General features: G+C 38.8%; 1 protein-coding gene, 2 non-coding genes and 1 pseudogene across 3 annotated transcripts; all 4 read right to left on the reverse strand.

Annotated features, from left to right (window-relative positions):
* Positions 1-110: 110 nt before the first annotated feature.
* Positions 111-3,697, reverse strand: LOC135632106 (L-ascorbate peroxidase, cytosolic-like; annotated as a pseudogene).
* Positions 3,698-4,476: 779 nt separating this feature from the next.
* On the reverse strand, positions 4,477-10,733 carry LOC135632105 (deaminated glutathione amidase, chloroplastic/cytosolic-like). Its single transcript, XM_065140507.1, has 9 exons — positions 10,524-10,733; positions 9,572-9,708; positions 7,842-7,970; positions 7,536-7,594; positions 6,280-6,392; positions 6,077-6,169; positions 5,605-5,707; positions 4,791-4,873; positions 4,477-4,698 (listed from the first exon to the last, which is right to left on the reverse strand). Exons 1-9 carry the CDS (start codon positions 10,713-10,715, stop codon positions 4,657-4,659), a joined length of 951 nt encoding a protein of 316 aa, XP_064996579.1. The 5' UTR covers positions 10,716-10,733; the 3' UTR covers positions 4,477-4,656.
* On the reverse strand, positions 7,308-7,469 carry LOC135632160 (U1 spliceosomal RNA). Its single transcript, XR_010494619.1, has one exon. It is a non-coding gene; the product is annotated as a U1 spliceosomal RNA (small nuclear RNA).
* A 644-nt stretch (positions 10,734-11,377) lies between the features above and the next one.
* TRNAE-CUC (transfer RNA glutamic acid (anticodon CUC)) lies at positions 11,378-11,450 on the reverse strand. Its single transcript has one exon. It is a non-coding gene; the product is annotated as a tRNA-Glu (tRNA).
* Positions 11,451-14,688: the final 3,238 nt, after the last annotated feature.

A 14,688-nucleotide genomic window follows, 5' to 3' on the forward strand; every position in this document is an offset into this window, starting at 1 on the left:
TTCGTGATGGCACTTTTTGTAAACATAATTACGATAGATCCACACTAACCTACCAATCCATGGCACAAACCAATATTTGAAATAAAGACCTTTGACTGACACCGTCGCCATAAAACTTTAAAATAGATAGGTGAGACTTTTAAGATGTAGTACATCAAAAACAGAGCTCGACTTAAACGTACTAGGCATTGGATGCCATGTACAGGCAGTCATGAAGAATAGAAACTAGTAATGATGAATAGGCAAAGCATGCTGCAACGTTCGAGTAGCTGCAGAATTCATCATCACACATTCAAACAGATACCATAACTACTTTGGCTTGATGATAGTGGAGATGATTGCAGTACACTTACGGTTATGTCTAAGTAACAGTCTGACAAATAACTATATATTAATCTCGACAAAAGATAGCATACAACCATCAGATCTTAATCCTAGGATATTTCTCATGATTCTACTCGGCAGACAACATCTCAAAACCAATGCAAAATGGCTTCCTGAATCTGAACATTCACTCTTTACGCCTCGGCAAATCTGAAAAGCAAAAATGCCACAATGATGATTTAGATTGTGCCATTGAATTGCTTGTTTAAAGTTCCATGGACACTTGAACGCATACCCCAGTTCCGAGAGCCTCAGGTGAGCTTCAGCGTAATCAGCAAAGAAAGCATCCTCATCCTGAGGGCATGAAAGCCAGGATTAAAATGGAGAAGAAATCACCACCACCATTCTTGGCATAACAGACAATATAGTCATACAATCAATGATGGACAAGAATACATACAGCAGCATATTTTTCGACAAGAGGGCGGAATACAGGAACAATTAGAAGGGCCTTGTCAGAAGGCAGCTGGATAAGGTCTTCTTTCTCTCCACTCAGGTGTTCCCTGACAGAAAAACAAAATCTATCATTCCACACCATTGTGAAGAGAATTATTAAAAAGCATATGGATCGACAAATTTTAATGTTTCGTGCAATTACGGAACCAAAACAGATAACTGGCAAACTTTAGAGGATTGGTCTGTGCAAACTTACTTGAAATATGAGTTGTCAAAAATTAGAGGATTGGAAGTTCAAGCTCCTTCAAAGCCTGATCACTCCTTATGGCACCTTCCCTGTTGCAAGAAAGCAAAACGTGTAAAAAGGAGAGAAGATAACAAATAGTAGTAAACAACTTGGCAAGCCATGCATAGAGCATAACTAGAAAATTACCAGTGTGTGACCACCAGAGAGTGCAACAATATCCTGATCACTGAGACCCATGTGACCAAACACATCCCTGAGGTGATCAGAGCCTAAAGGATTTAGAAAGAAAAACAAGTCACAAGTTGATCAGGTTTGTGTTACAACAAATTACTTTGCTTTTATGATGTAAGGACAACTTAAGAACAATCAATAGAGCATACACCACAATATACACCATTGGACAGCTTTGGGAATATGGAACACTTGAAATGCAACCAAAGAACCTTCCTGTTATCCAATTACAGTTTATATATGTTTGCAATACCTACTACCACTACACAAACATACTGATCCTCAGATTATATGAGTATGTCACCGATACAGAATGATTATTGGCAGCAACTAAGAACTATACTACTAGTAGTCAAATCTAACACAAGCATCTGTATACTAAATGCGGAAAATTTGAAACTCCAAAAGATTATATAATCATTGAGATGCTATATAAACAGCCATACCCTTGGAAGCATCAGGAAGGTGGCCTTCTATAGGAAGTTCAGGTTAGTTCTAGACAAACAGAAAACAGAATGTCAATATATCAGCGCCAACAATCATGGCCATAAATTGGTTCAAGGACATAGCAATCGATACTAGGATTCATAAATAATCAACCTAACAATAGTAAAATCATTGGACCACAAATCAACATTATTTCTTGATATCTAAAATTTATTGAAACAAATAATTAACGTACAAATCAATGTCAAACTACATTAGAACATCTTGATAGAAAACAAAACTTATGTCTAGTTTCTATTACATAAGACATAAGTCTAACTTGATGAATAAAATCATAATATGAACATAACAATAAATTTTCTTGCATCAAGTTTCACACTGTGCTTGCATGCAGGTAAAACCAAGATCAACCTGGGTACAAGGCTATGGCAGTAAAGATAGAAACACTTCAATTATCTTGCATAGCTGAGTCCAAACAACAATGCAGAAGACTAATTAGTGAATGTAAAAATGATCATCAGTTAAATTTATTGTTCTTCCTAATGTGAATGGGATATGGTTCTTCCTAATGTGAAGAGCAAAATAAATGGACTTTTAACAAACTGCAAATGTGAATATCATCCCATTATGTTGTTTAGAGATTTTTTGGAGACATTTGGTTGATTGCAACTGCAAATGCCTACAAACAACAGTTGGAAGAAAAAGCAAATGCTACAAATAGTAGTTGAAATTTCATGTGCTTGAATTTTCTACATGTGTGGTTGCCACTTGGAAAAGAAACTGATATAGAGGAGATAACAACTAATACTTGGCACTACGGAACGCAATATAGGAGCAATGTGTTACGCGGAAACGTGTGAGAGGAGGGAGAGTGCACCAAATCCAAATTTGACATGTAACCCCATCCAAAAATCTAGCATGCGATATTTCATTTCACAAGTTTATTTCCAACATATGAGGTTCTAATTGCATGTACACATGCTCTAAGCAACCTAATTGCAAGCAACCAAACATTTGCAAATGAAAAGCGGCAATGGTTCATTAACTCTCCTTTGCTGCTTCTTGGAAGGAAAGAAGAGATTCAAAAACAACGTTCGCAAAGATGATTAAACAATGGTTATCAAATTTTCCCAAAAGCACAAGTGGCGACCGACATGGATTTATACTGAATACTATCTAATGTATGTGCCCCGTTCAAAACAACCCCCGTAAACCCTTATCATTTAGTAATCAATGGCATCACAATTACCCGACATCATTACCGCAACCCGACCAAAAAACTGGTTACAGAAAACGAATCGCAAGTCAGAACGTGCATCCAACCCATCCTAATCTCAAATCCGAACAACAGTGAACCACTAATGTTATAAAAATGTTTTGTACAATATAAAGCATGATCGAGATCGTATACCTCCCTTCCGGGATGGAAAGGGAACTCGGGTCCTCCAGTAACTTCCACCGCCACGACTCCAGCAAGCTGCGATTAGAAGAAGGCATGCATCAAACTAACATAAAGAGAAGGAACATATATCAGCGCCAGATCCGAAGATGATGGACCAACCTGGTAGAAGTCAGCGTAGGTCAAGATGGGGAACTGCTTCTTGATGGGCTCCAGGAGTCGGACGGCGATGTCGAGGCCGTTATTGGCGCCGTGGGCGAGCTCCGTTGGGAACCTCATGGTCCCGAACGGCCCGCCGGTCTTCGACACGACATCGTACGTCCCCGCTGAGTGCCACCTGGACCCAACCCCCCCAGTCGCCGCCGTCCGTCACCAGACCACCTAGAAAAAATGAAAATGAAGCAGGACGAGGAGCACTTACGCGAGGCGGAGCATCAACGGTGAGCAGTTCTTGTCAGCGATGAGGCCGCGGAGCTTCCTCTTGGCCTTCTCCACCGCCTTCTGGTACTCCTCGCTCACCGCTGGGTTCGACTTCCCCATGGAAGACAGGACGACTGCAACGGAGCAAGTTAATGGGGCGAGAAACGGCGAGAGCAACAACACTCACCATCCCCCCGCGGTTCGTTTAAAGCAAGGGAGAGAAGATTCTAGTAGCTCACTTACGGCCGTCGGATGGTGCGCGATGTACGGTCACAATTCGACTAAGATTGGACGGTGCTGATGCGTGTCTTTCGCGACGTGGTAACTGGAATCTCCGAGGTCATGCGCGGCTAACGTGAAATGGAATGTGTACTGCGAAATTACTTTAACGTCCTCAGTTGGACCGCTATTTGTGAAGGGTCATAAGGGCAGAATGATCTTTTTGCCCGTGGAAAGTGTGATTGGGCGTTTCGCTGAGAGATTCCATCAGAGGGGAGAGGCGAAGAAGAATGGAACATAACGCGTGGCATACAACCACTGGCTGAATTATCTGACGCTTCGTCTGAGTTGGGTATAATCTTACGACAGGCCGAATCTCCCTCCAATTTCTCCATCAGTACCGTCCGTTCATGCAGGCCCCGCATTTCACATAAAATGGACGGATGAGATGTTAGACAATGTGCATGTGTTCATGCTTCATATATGTTTGCTCCTTTGTTTCATAGATATATGCATCTGATTCAAATACAAATTACATACAAAATATACGCCAAGGATGGAAATTGATTTCAGCCTTACCTTCTCAAGCTATGGAAAAATAATAATAGCAGAAGAAAATTAGCATCAAGGGAACAGATTGTAAGAAACAAATAAAAATACAAAAAAGATAATGTCTAGGCTCATTTTTTTCCTCTAACAAAAGGCAACTTATTCATAGAGAAAAATCGCAAAATTGCGCAAATATGCATATCGCCATTTTCACATTCTTGATTCATGGAAAAGTTGCATTATTCCCCTCCATATTTAGGTGACAATGGCATTTTATGCCTCCTAAAACATTTAGGAGAGTTTAAACTTGTCATGGTAATTCCATGTATAAATACATGGCTACAATGCAATAATCCAATGCAATTCATACAGATTGGGTTTTTAAGCAACTGCCTATCCTCTGATGCTGCAAAAAGATGGGGGAAAGACACAGTTTAGTCTGGCGAACAGGCTTTAAAATAATCTGTATTTTGAATTTAAAATAACACAGAAATTTACTTGGGCGATTGGCATCCTCCTTCTAACAGAATCAATCCTCGAGAGGTCGATGTCAGCTACTGCAACTCCTGTTGCCAATCGATCTGTACGGTAGAAAAGCTCAGACCATTAGATCTAAAATGCACACTTTTGACAAAGCACACACTAAGTATAGAAAAGTTGAGCATCAAGGACTATTATTGAGCACTAAAACAGATCAAAATGTACAATAGAATGTGAAAGGCAGTCACACGTATTATACATGAGTAGCCTTGTACTAAACGTACTGACATGAGTAGACCAACATTTTAGATGTGCTGGCTAGTTTAGAGGAATGACACTGAATTATACATGTTCAAAAGGTATCAGCATGATGTCCTCATGCCATGACATGACAATTTTTGCCATCCATAGCCTTTAAATGACAGTTTGCATTTCATGTTACCCTCAATGTTATTGTTCCTAGCCACACAGGCATGCTCTGCGGTTGCCATGAGTAATGAAGCTCAATATCCAGATTAAAAAGAAAAAGAACTTTATATTTGAAGTGCCTGAGAGCAGGTTGTCATCTCAAAAGATGAAAATTCGTCCACTGCTGTTCAAACTTGAAATCTGCATTAAACTGTTTAGAGTTACTACAAATAGCTAACTATCAAATGCTTAATAATTGCCTCCACACATCCTTTTCTTATTGATTAGCATAACTGATTAAACAGATCCTGGGTGCATGAAGTGATCATTGTGGATAACACCTGACAGCTATAAACAATGATGTTGTTTTCTTATTAATTACATAATTCTGACAAGTTTGCAAATATAGAATACTCAGTGTTACCTGGAAGTCGAGCTATAACTATTCCCCATGGATCAATAATTAGAGAATCACCATAACTTTCTCTCTTCTCACCGTGTCTTCCAGCTTGAGCCGCAGCAACAACCTATAAAAGAGGTACCAAAGACAATCAAATGTATGTAGTCCCTACCAATGTGAACTTTGGATGCTAAAACCATAGATAAGAGCAACCAGTGTTTCTTGATGTAATCAAAGCCTTAACAATAAATACATCTTTTAAGAACAACGATATAGGACTAACTTATGGTTATAGAATAGGAGGCTGTTGATTGTCTGTTGGGAAACTCAAATGAAGTTCAGCAATTGGGAACTGTGTTTATGAGTTCACTTTGTCTCCATAGTCTTTTTATTAGATATATCCATCTAGGCTGTCAATGAAGAATCTACCCTTGTGTCTCTTCTTATAAAACAAATTAGAAAAGGAAATAATAAATAAGAAATATCACATACGTACATAGCATTGAGTCTCAATAGCCCGCGCCCGAAGAAGAATTTCCCAATGTGCCTCCCCTGTTACCTTTGTGAAAGCTGATGGCACCAACAGAATCTTTGCAGACAATTATCAGAAAAAAAAATTGGAGATTTTCAGGATTTATGTGCTTAATAGAAATAAAAATCCATGAAAGAACTCCTGTATCCTAACATTACAACAAAAACCTGTGCATGGTGTTGAAAACGCAGCTGTTGATAAAGCTCTGGAAATCTCAAATCATAACAGACAGTAAGACCAAGGAGCCCAACAGGGCTCTCCGCCACTACAATAGATTCACCTGGTAATTAGAATGTCAGTATAGATCACCAAGAAAATTAAGGATTAATGAAGAAATTAATCATACTAGAGGTATAAAGCTTCAATTTAGACATTTAGGTTTGCCTGAAAACAAACATAAACATCACATGTTTTCTCTAGTCCTAGAAAACAAATGCAATTATCTTGAAAAGTTGATAGTTCAAATTGGTATAGCTAGATGAACAAAGTAATAGAGATGTCGAAGGATATCAAGTATATCTCCTATCTAGGTATCTTGTTGTGTTATGTCATTAAGTCAAAATTGTTTTTGCACAAGCATCTTCAATAGCAAGCATCCTCAAAAGTTATGGTTAATAAATGATACAAGGAAAGAAAAAAAGAGAAGGTCCAAGTTTCACGATATGGCATATTAACCATTGACATCAAGGACACCTCTAGATATTACCCATGGTGTCGACCTCTCTCAACTGCTAAAGCTTTGCCTCGTTAGTTATGGTTAAACATGAGCTATATTGGTTACACAGTACCTTCATCTTCATCCATCTTCCAGCTATTCTTGTTCTCTACCTTATCCACATCCTCCTCCCTTTAATTGATCCTCTCAACAATATCCTCCTCTATTTATAATCAAGAGAAGCTTAGATAACGATTCATCAACCATTGATACCCACTAATCGCAACATCCTCTGTAATAAGCTTGTGATACACTACGAGCTTTAAATACCAAGGGGGCTTTTGGTATTTGGACAGAGATGGTGGTTGCATGAGCTTTGTTTCTTGGGATGGGCAAATAAATTTTTCTCCTGTCTCCTCCCATATATGAAATTAAGATTGTACAGGATATAAATGTTCGATGAGTCCCACTGTGTCTATATTTTTATCTATTTATTTATTTTAAATGGGATCTGTATTTTTATTTATTTATTTATTTTAAATAGGGACTGCATGAAAGCGTACCCCCACTATCACAAATTATGACATCCATTCTCCTACTTGGAGAGATGGAAGACCAACACCCCTCCCACATGCAATGGAGGTTGCAGGCCCTGGACCCTGGGGGTTCTTGATCACACGATGACCACACCCAGGTAAGTCACTGTATCTATATGTAAAATGGCTATCCACCACAACTACAGAAGCGTTGAGTTGTCAAAGTTCAAACCTGCAGCTGTGGAATCACTCTCCTTGTATACCATACTGCCAGGGACATCCACATCAAACCTCAAGATGATAAAAATGAAGTCAGCAGTCAGATTTCATTATATTATAAGTAGGCGAGCAACAAGTCACCACTAAGAGATTAGACCCAGGAAATGTAAAGTTTTGCAACTTCAATTCAAGAGAATTACAAATCATAGTGAAGTAACTGTTTAATTTTTCACTATCAAACTGAAAATAAAGACATTTTCCAACAGCCAATGCTACTACTGTAATGAAAAAAGCATACCATGAAGCAATCAGATCTTACAAGTGTATTTTACGGTATGTTTTTCTGATATTTCCAGAAGAATCAAGCAAAACATGGGTGTTATACAGATGGGAATCATCAGGTCCTTTCTCTTGAAATCCTCCAAGTGATAGCCAAATATTTGATTCTCTGTTGCATCCATCAAGACAATCAGGCTAAAGCACAACCCTTTTCAAGCTTTAAAATTCAAGACAACAAGAAAAGATAGAACCAAGTGGGAAAAGAACAAAATATCTATTGAAATATTATATTTATACAACTGATTGAATGGTTAATGAACATCAATTATGCTGAGTAGAAAATAAGCATGGCTGAAAAGATCCTTGGAGGACGCTCATGGAAGAAAATATCACGATCCCAAGGGTAAAATATGGTAGATATCAGCTGAAATGCATCAAAACTATTACTACTTATGAGAACACAGTTCCATAATTGGGAAAACTCTTGGCTATATGCATATCAGATCATCTATTCACAAACTACAGAGATACCAGATAAAATGATTCCAAATTTTTAGCAGCCAGAAACATGGACAAATCACAAATTCGTTAGGCAAAGTAGTGAAAATTTAATATAAAGCTTTAGTTTTATTTGTATAGTTAACTAGCAGGCACCCACATATCAACAGAGACTACCAACAACGACCATGTGTATGAATAGGCAACTAACATTTTGGGAGTAGCAAAATAAGTATCTCCATCAGGATGAAACAGATAAGTACTCACTCATAAAAGTATATTACAAATCCTATTTTACGCAAATAGGCACCATAGAAATGCTAAAAATGCATAATGAAGGCAGCTACCTTTGCACATAAATCCATGCAGAAATGAACATGGAGGTAGATATAAATATACAAAAAATCCAGTGAAGACATGCATGAACTTCATAAGATACATCTAAATATGAAAATACCGATACATAAACATTCATGTGCATAAACCACTGATTCTATTTTATTGGGACTCTGGTATATGGATACAGGTCCAAGTGTTTGGCATGGTTGTTGTTCTAAATCTATATATGGGAAACAGTGGAAAGAAGTCCAAGTGGCAGCATTCAAATGTTAAAAATAATATAAGCCATAAGTAACATTGTCCGTTGCTTTGATATATTAATATTTTAAATATTTTTTACACATAATAGAGTAAAATTTTACTATGTTAGAAACTTTTTTAAGCTAATTTGGTGGTATAAATTAAAACAAAATTTTAATTTTCATGAAATACAAAGGACAAAGAATGTTTAGATACCCAAACTCCATTATTTGTCTTCTTTCTTTTTCTTTTTCTTTTTCTTTTTCATTTTACCCTCTCTTTGCTCATTTCATGTGGGGTGTCAAACCCTCTGTTAAGTTTCAGATATTAGATATGCCTCTTAGATAGATAACCTGAATCATATCATTTTGTCGCTCAATAGCTTCCTAATCAATGCCCAGCATCAAAGAAAGATCAAATAGAAACCTTAGCCATATTGCAATAAATTTAAAACTCAAGATAGAGCAAATAGGTCTCATGTTCAGTGAATTTGAGGCCTCTTAATTACAAGCATGAAAAATAGATCTGCTCAAATTAACTATCTTTGTAGATTTACCAAAGTTAAACAATTTAGATATAGCAATTTTATCACCAGCAGGTGTTTGTCTGAGAAAACAAATTGGTTATTCATAAGGTGGCTATCATTTGGTGAAAAAATCAACAAAGAGACGTGAAAAACAACTAGCATTTCACCGTGCAAGTGAGCAGTATCTCTGCATTATTGGCCCATCTAAAGGTTGAGCTATTTTAAGAGACTCTCCATCCTTGGCAGCTACAAAGGAAAAGCTCTCAGGAAGACAAAGCAAATTCACTCCAGCAGCAGCAGCCTCCTATATACCATTTGCAATTTATCACATGTTAGAATTGAAGCACATGAATTTTTGCTATGGATACTGCAACATAAAGACATAAAATATGAGCAAGTGGGCAATAACTCCCACATACTCCAATTTGAGCAAAGCAGTGAAATTTTAACAAAACAAAAAAAATGACATGGGAAATAAAATATAAAATTATATTTAGAAAACCAAAAATAGCATATGCGATTGTCACAGTTCAACAACTCTTTAGATACAATTTATAACCTTGAGACAGAGCAACCATCCTGCATGCATATGAAGGCCAAAATTAAAGGATTGATTACAAGAACCAGTCTTTGGGATAGCAAAAATCCATTTAATTTGAGTCATAGATTTCTTTTTTGATCAGTAATTTTGTCGCACTCATCACTGATTTTGACTTAGGATAATTATCTTGAGCCAAAGCCATTTGGTTGGCATGATTCAACCTGTTTAGATGACCCACTGATCACAAAGGTCAAGAGATCTTTTAACATGATCTAACCCTGATTTTTCTTTTTTTGAGAAACATTGTAAAAACAATATCGTCACCTACCATCCGACATGACAAGCACCTTTCATGAATTCAAAACCTGGACCTCTTACACAAGCTAGAACATCAACAACGTGAAACCTTTAGGGTTTCCGGTCACTAGACAATCTACCCCATCAGAACAGTCAAGATGAAGTTTTTCTAGTAGCATCACCAACATCCAACATAAGAATCGGATTCTAAAGAGTAAAAACGGAGAACTTAGGTCCGAAGAGAGTATGGAGATATATAGAGGGCGGCAAAGGGGGGTTGCCTTGACGAGACGAGAGCAAGTGTTGTAATTGGCATCGAGGTCGTTGGTGGAGGTCATCTGGGCCACGCCCACCCGCAGTGGCGGAGCCGCCATGGAGCAGCGGGCGGAGACGGCAGCTGGGGTGGCGGAAGGGCAGCGGAACACGGGAGCTCGGGCGAGGGTTTTTGGTGCGAACCGAAGGGAGAAGGCCATAAGAATGCTGAGGTAAACTTAAGACCAAATTAGAAGCTTTTAATCGTGGATTGTGACTCTCCTACTCCTGCGGTAATTTCACCACCCGATCATGACTCATGAATTAATCGGGGATGATTCATGAATTGATCAGATTCGAACCGAAGGGAGAAGGCGGTGATTGTACTATCCGATCACGATTGGGCGGTTTGTGGATTCTGCTACTACCATCCGATCATTATCGGAAATTAACTGGGGTTTATGGGTTCCGTTACTTCTTCAGTTAGTTTACCACACATCATGAGACATGGATCCGGGCTGGAATGGGAAGCCTCGCAATTAGGGTAGCGAACGGATGAGATTTATCTGTTGACTTAGTTGATAAAAACCTCGATCGTTGATCACAACATTGAGCAACCCGAATAGACCCAACATTGAGCAACCGGACCAGGATCGAGTCAGTTCAAACCGGAATCGACCCAACAAATGCGTAAGCAGACCGAAATTTGTGATAAGGGATTCCAAGGGACGAGGTCAAACCGGAATCGGCCTGACAATTGAGTCCAAGCGGACCACGGTCGATGCAATTCAAACCGGAATCGACCCAACTAGTTGGCTAACCAAGAGTCGAGGCCGTGAAACGAATATATTATAGGTAAAAACATAATTCAAATAAAAATTAATTCCGTTGCCGGGACTCGAACCCGGGTCTCTCGGGTGAGAGCCGAGTATCCTAACCAACTAGACTACAACGGATGTTGAAATACTATAATAATTATATATAATATTTCGAAGAAATCGATTTGATTGATTTATAATAGATAGGAATAGTCAATTTCACCTAAATATAAATATGTCTCAATAATAGTTATTAGTCTGCCTAAACCCCATTTCAAACTCTTACATGGTTATTAAAGTTGATTTAAATCAAGAAAGATATATTATAGTTATTAATCTATTTATGTCATTTTCTAATGGTTTAAGCTAGTTATTAATCATTTTTTTTCATCGGACTTATCATTGTTTTTATCATCTCATCACTTTTTGTAACCTTCGTGCAAGGGCTCGTCACTATCTACGATTCCCCTGGACCATGCCCGCTTATAGCCTTCGCACAAGGGTTAGTCACCCCCTCTACTCGGCACGAGGTTGGTTGACCAACCTTATTTTTGTTTTTTAAAAGAAAAATCGACTATTAATTAATCAACAAAAACCTCAGTCTCGAAGAACACAGAACTCCCCTCGGAGATTTGAGGAGAACAAAAATGTCTTGCTTGGTCGACAAGGCTATGAGCAATAGTGTGTAATAACCTATTGACATGTTCAAAATACAAGACATTGATCCTAACATACAGATTAAAGACATCAGAGCGAGTGTTCCTCAGATGCCAAGAAATGAGAATGGCTTCAGGACAGTCAGACTTGATGACAATGCCGGATAGGTTCAGTTGAGTAGCATTTCATAGCCCATCACAAATGGCTTAGATTGGACTCGAAGAGTGTACGTTGTTTGGTGAACATTGGAGCCCTCGAACACAGTTTATCCCTACTGGTCGACAACGCAGCATCGCAGTGCCTACGTTAGTGCTTTCCTCAAAGGAGTTCATATATAGAAGAGGTTGGAGGAGAAGAAGATGTGTCCTGAGGCAGCTGAGATTGGTAATCATCGGAAGGGATTTGGTGACCTTTGGTTTCATTTCTATACTTCTAAATGAACCAAAGGGAAGTAGCGATAGTATAAATGATGAAGGAAGCAATAGTTATACTTTGATATGGTATTGGCAAACTTGACAGTAGAGCAGTAGCTAACAATGGAGTGCAAAGGTGTAGAGTTAAGCATAGAGTTGATAGAAGTGGCTCCTTCAGCTTGAGATAGGTGTCTCTGTCACCCATTGATTTTATTGAGATATTTGTCAATAATTTGAATCTGAATATTGATGGATATCCTACTATTATGAGGAAGAAAGGTGTCCAGAGTATGAAAGGTGTCGGTAGGACTTAACATTTTTGAAAGAGAAACGAGTGATTCTTTTCTCATCAAAGACACTCATCTAATATGCTGACAGCTAACATAGAGACAGCCTGAGCATCGATATGGGTACTGACTTTAATGAATGTTCGTATGCTGATGTGGACATTGACATATCGACATGAATGCAGGGCATGGATATCATGGCCTGTCTAAACCTATACATTGTTTCTATAAATTACTTTTGCAATGAGTATAGATAATAGAATAGTGATGGAGGCAGGTTTAGATTACTAAATAGTTAGATTTGGATTCATAATCTTGTCACCATCTTACTTATTTTTATCATCATCATCATCATCATCATCATCAGCACACCCTAATGTGTCACAGATGAAATCCACCAACTCCAATTAGGTGTTCTGAATCACTTGTTCAGTACTTGGAGGAAGCCCCCAGCAAAGTGATAGAATTAAAGTGCTAGCTTCTGTTCAGTACTATTTTAACTGACAAGTCAGATATCATAATCACTAGGTACAATTATATATACATATATATATATATATATTATATGCATTTGTCTCCATTTAAAGTCACTCTTACACATCTTTTGTCTTGTGTTGCACCATTCTTGAAGATTACATGGGCCATGTAACACAAGACAAAAAGTTGTGTACAGGGGACTTTATGTCAAAGAAAACTCTATATTATGGCTTGTAATGATACAGTAGCAAGAGAGATACTTGTAATCTTATTATCCAGTGATCGAGACAAGCAATGGCATAATCCATGGTAGGCTCCCAATGTGCAACGTTTGGTAGATTTGGGACAGCAGTGGACTTCATATGTGATACTGCAAGGAAGAGCAAAGAGCAGTGAGCTTGTAAGCAAAAAGTGCAAGTGACATCACATGCACTTCTAACCCACTGGTATTGGTAGAATGTATCTCATGTTCTGTCATAATAAAGTGCTGCAATCCATGGATTTGCCTGTCTTCAAATCCAAGCCAAAGAGTGAGCAGCAACAGGTTGTGGTCCTCATCTCCTTCTTGCATGAATTTCTTGTACTCCATCTCCAGTCCTTCAAAGTCGCACACCACCTAAGAGACAGATTGCCTCACTGAAAGGCTGCTGTCAGACTGGTGCAGAATGGGCAACAACTCTCTGCCTTAGAGAAGTCATGTCACCAGTTTTGCCCACTGTCAGTGCCATGCCATGATGCTTCAACATGGTTGCCCAGAGATATCATCAGCTCAGGTGATTGCTTCATGGTTAGCAGCTGTGGAGATGTGGCCGGCATGCAGAAAGCAAGCTGACACACTCTTTTGCAGCTTTGTGCAAGCTGGAAGTTCCCTGCCATGCTGCCTGAGCATGGAATGGTTGGCACCAGCAGAAATGTGGTTACCATTCAGAAATCAAGCTTCCAGACTCTCTTGCAGAAGTCTGCTGATGTTTGGTGAATGTGTCAAAAGCAGGTGTCTTTGGATGCTTTGCTTGAGGACAATGCTACATGCAAGTATACATCTTTCAGCATTCATTCGGTAAACTTGACTTGTCCAAAACCTATCTACGACGAATGATTGGTTTATGGTAACATTGGCAGAGAGGTGGTTTGCAAAGCAAGGTTACACACAATGTTGCAGCTTTGAGCAAACAACAACTCCAATGATGTTAGGTTCATCTGTGAAAGTGTCTTTGGATGCTTTGCTCGAGGACAATGCTACATGCAAGTCAGTAGTATACATCTTTCGGCATTCATCTGGTGACACAGCTGGAGATAAATTTATACTCTTTTAACTTGTCCAAAAGCTATCTTTACCTGTTTGCTACAATGACAAATGATTGGCTCATGGATAACACTGGGAGGAGATGTGGACTGCAAAGCAAGATTACATACTATGTTGCAGCTTTGAGCAAAGAAGAAGTCCAGTGATGTTTGGTGCATCTGTCAAAGTGTCTTTGGATGCTTTGCTTGAGGGGTATGCTACATGCAACTACATATCATACAGTGTTGGTTTGGTGACAG

Source organism: Musa acuminata, chromosome BXJ3-2 (assembly GCF_036884655.1).
Source record: "Musa acuminata AAA Group cultivar baxijiao chromosome BXJ3-2, Cavendish_Baxijiao_AAA, whole genome shotgun sequence".
Taxonomy (NCBI): Eukaryota; Viridiplantae; Streptophyta; class Magnoliopsida; order Zingiberales; family Musaceae; genus Musa; species Musa acuminata.

What these genes read in the sequence shown, in the direction of transcription:
- LOC135632105 (XM_065140507.1), bottom strand. Translation starts at nt 10,715, where the DNA reads ATGGCCTTCTCCCTTCGGTTCGCACCAAAAACCCTCGCCCGAGCTCCC. An exon ending in GAGTGATTCCACAGCTGCAG is followed by an intron (nt 6,393 to 7,535) that starts GTTTGAACTTTG and finishes TCTAATTACCAG; the next exon opens with GTGAATCTATTGTAGTGGCG. An exon ending in GGAGGATGCCAATCGCCCAA is followed by an intron (nt 4,699 to 4,790) that starts GTAAATTTCTGT and finishes ATCTTTTTGCAG; the next exon opens with CATCAGAGGATAGGCAGTTG.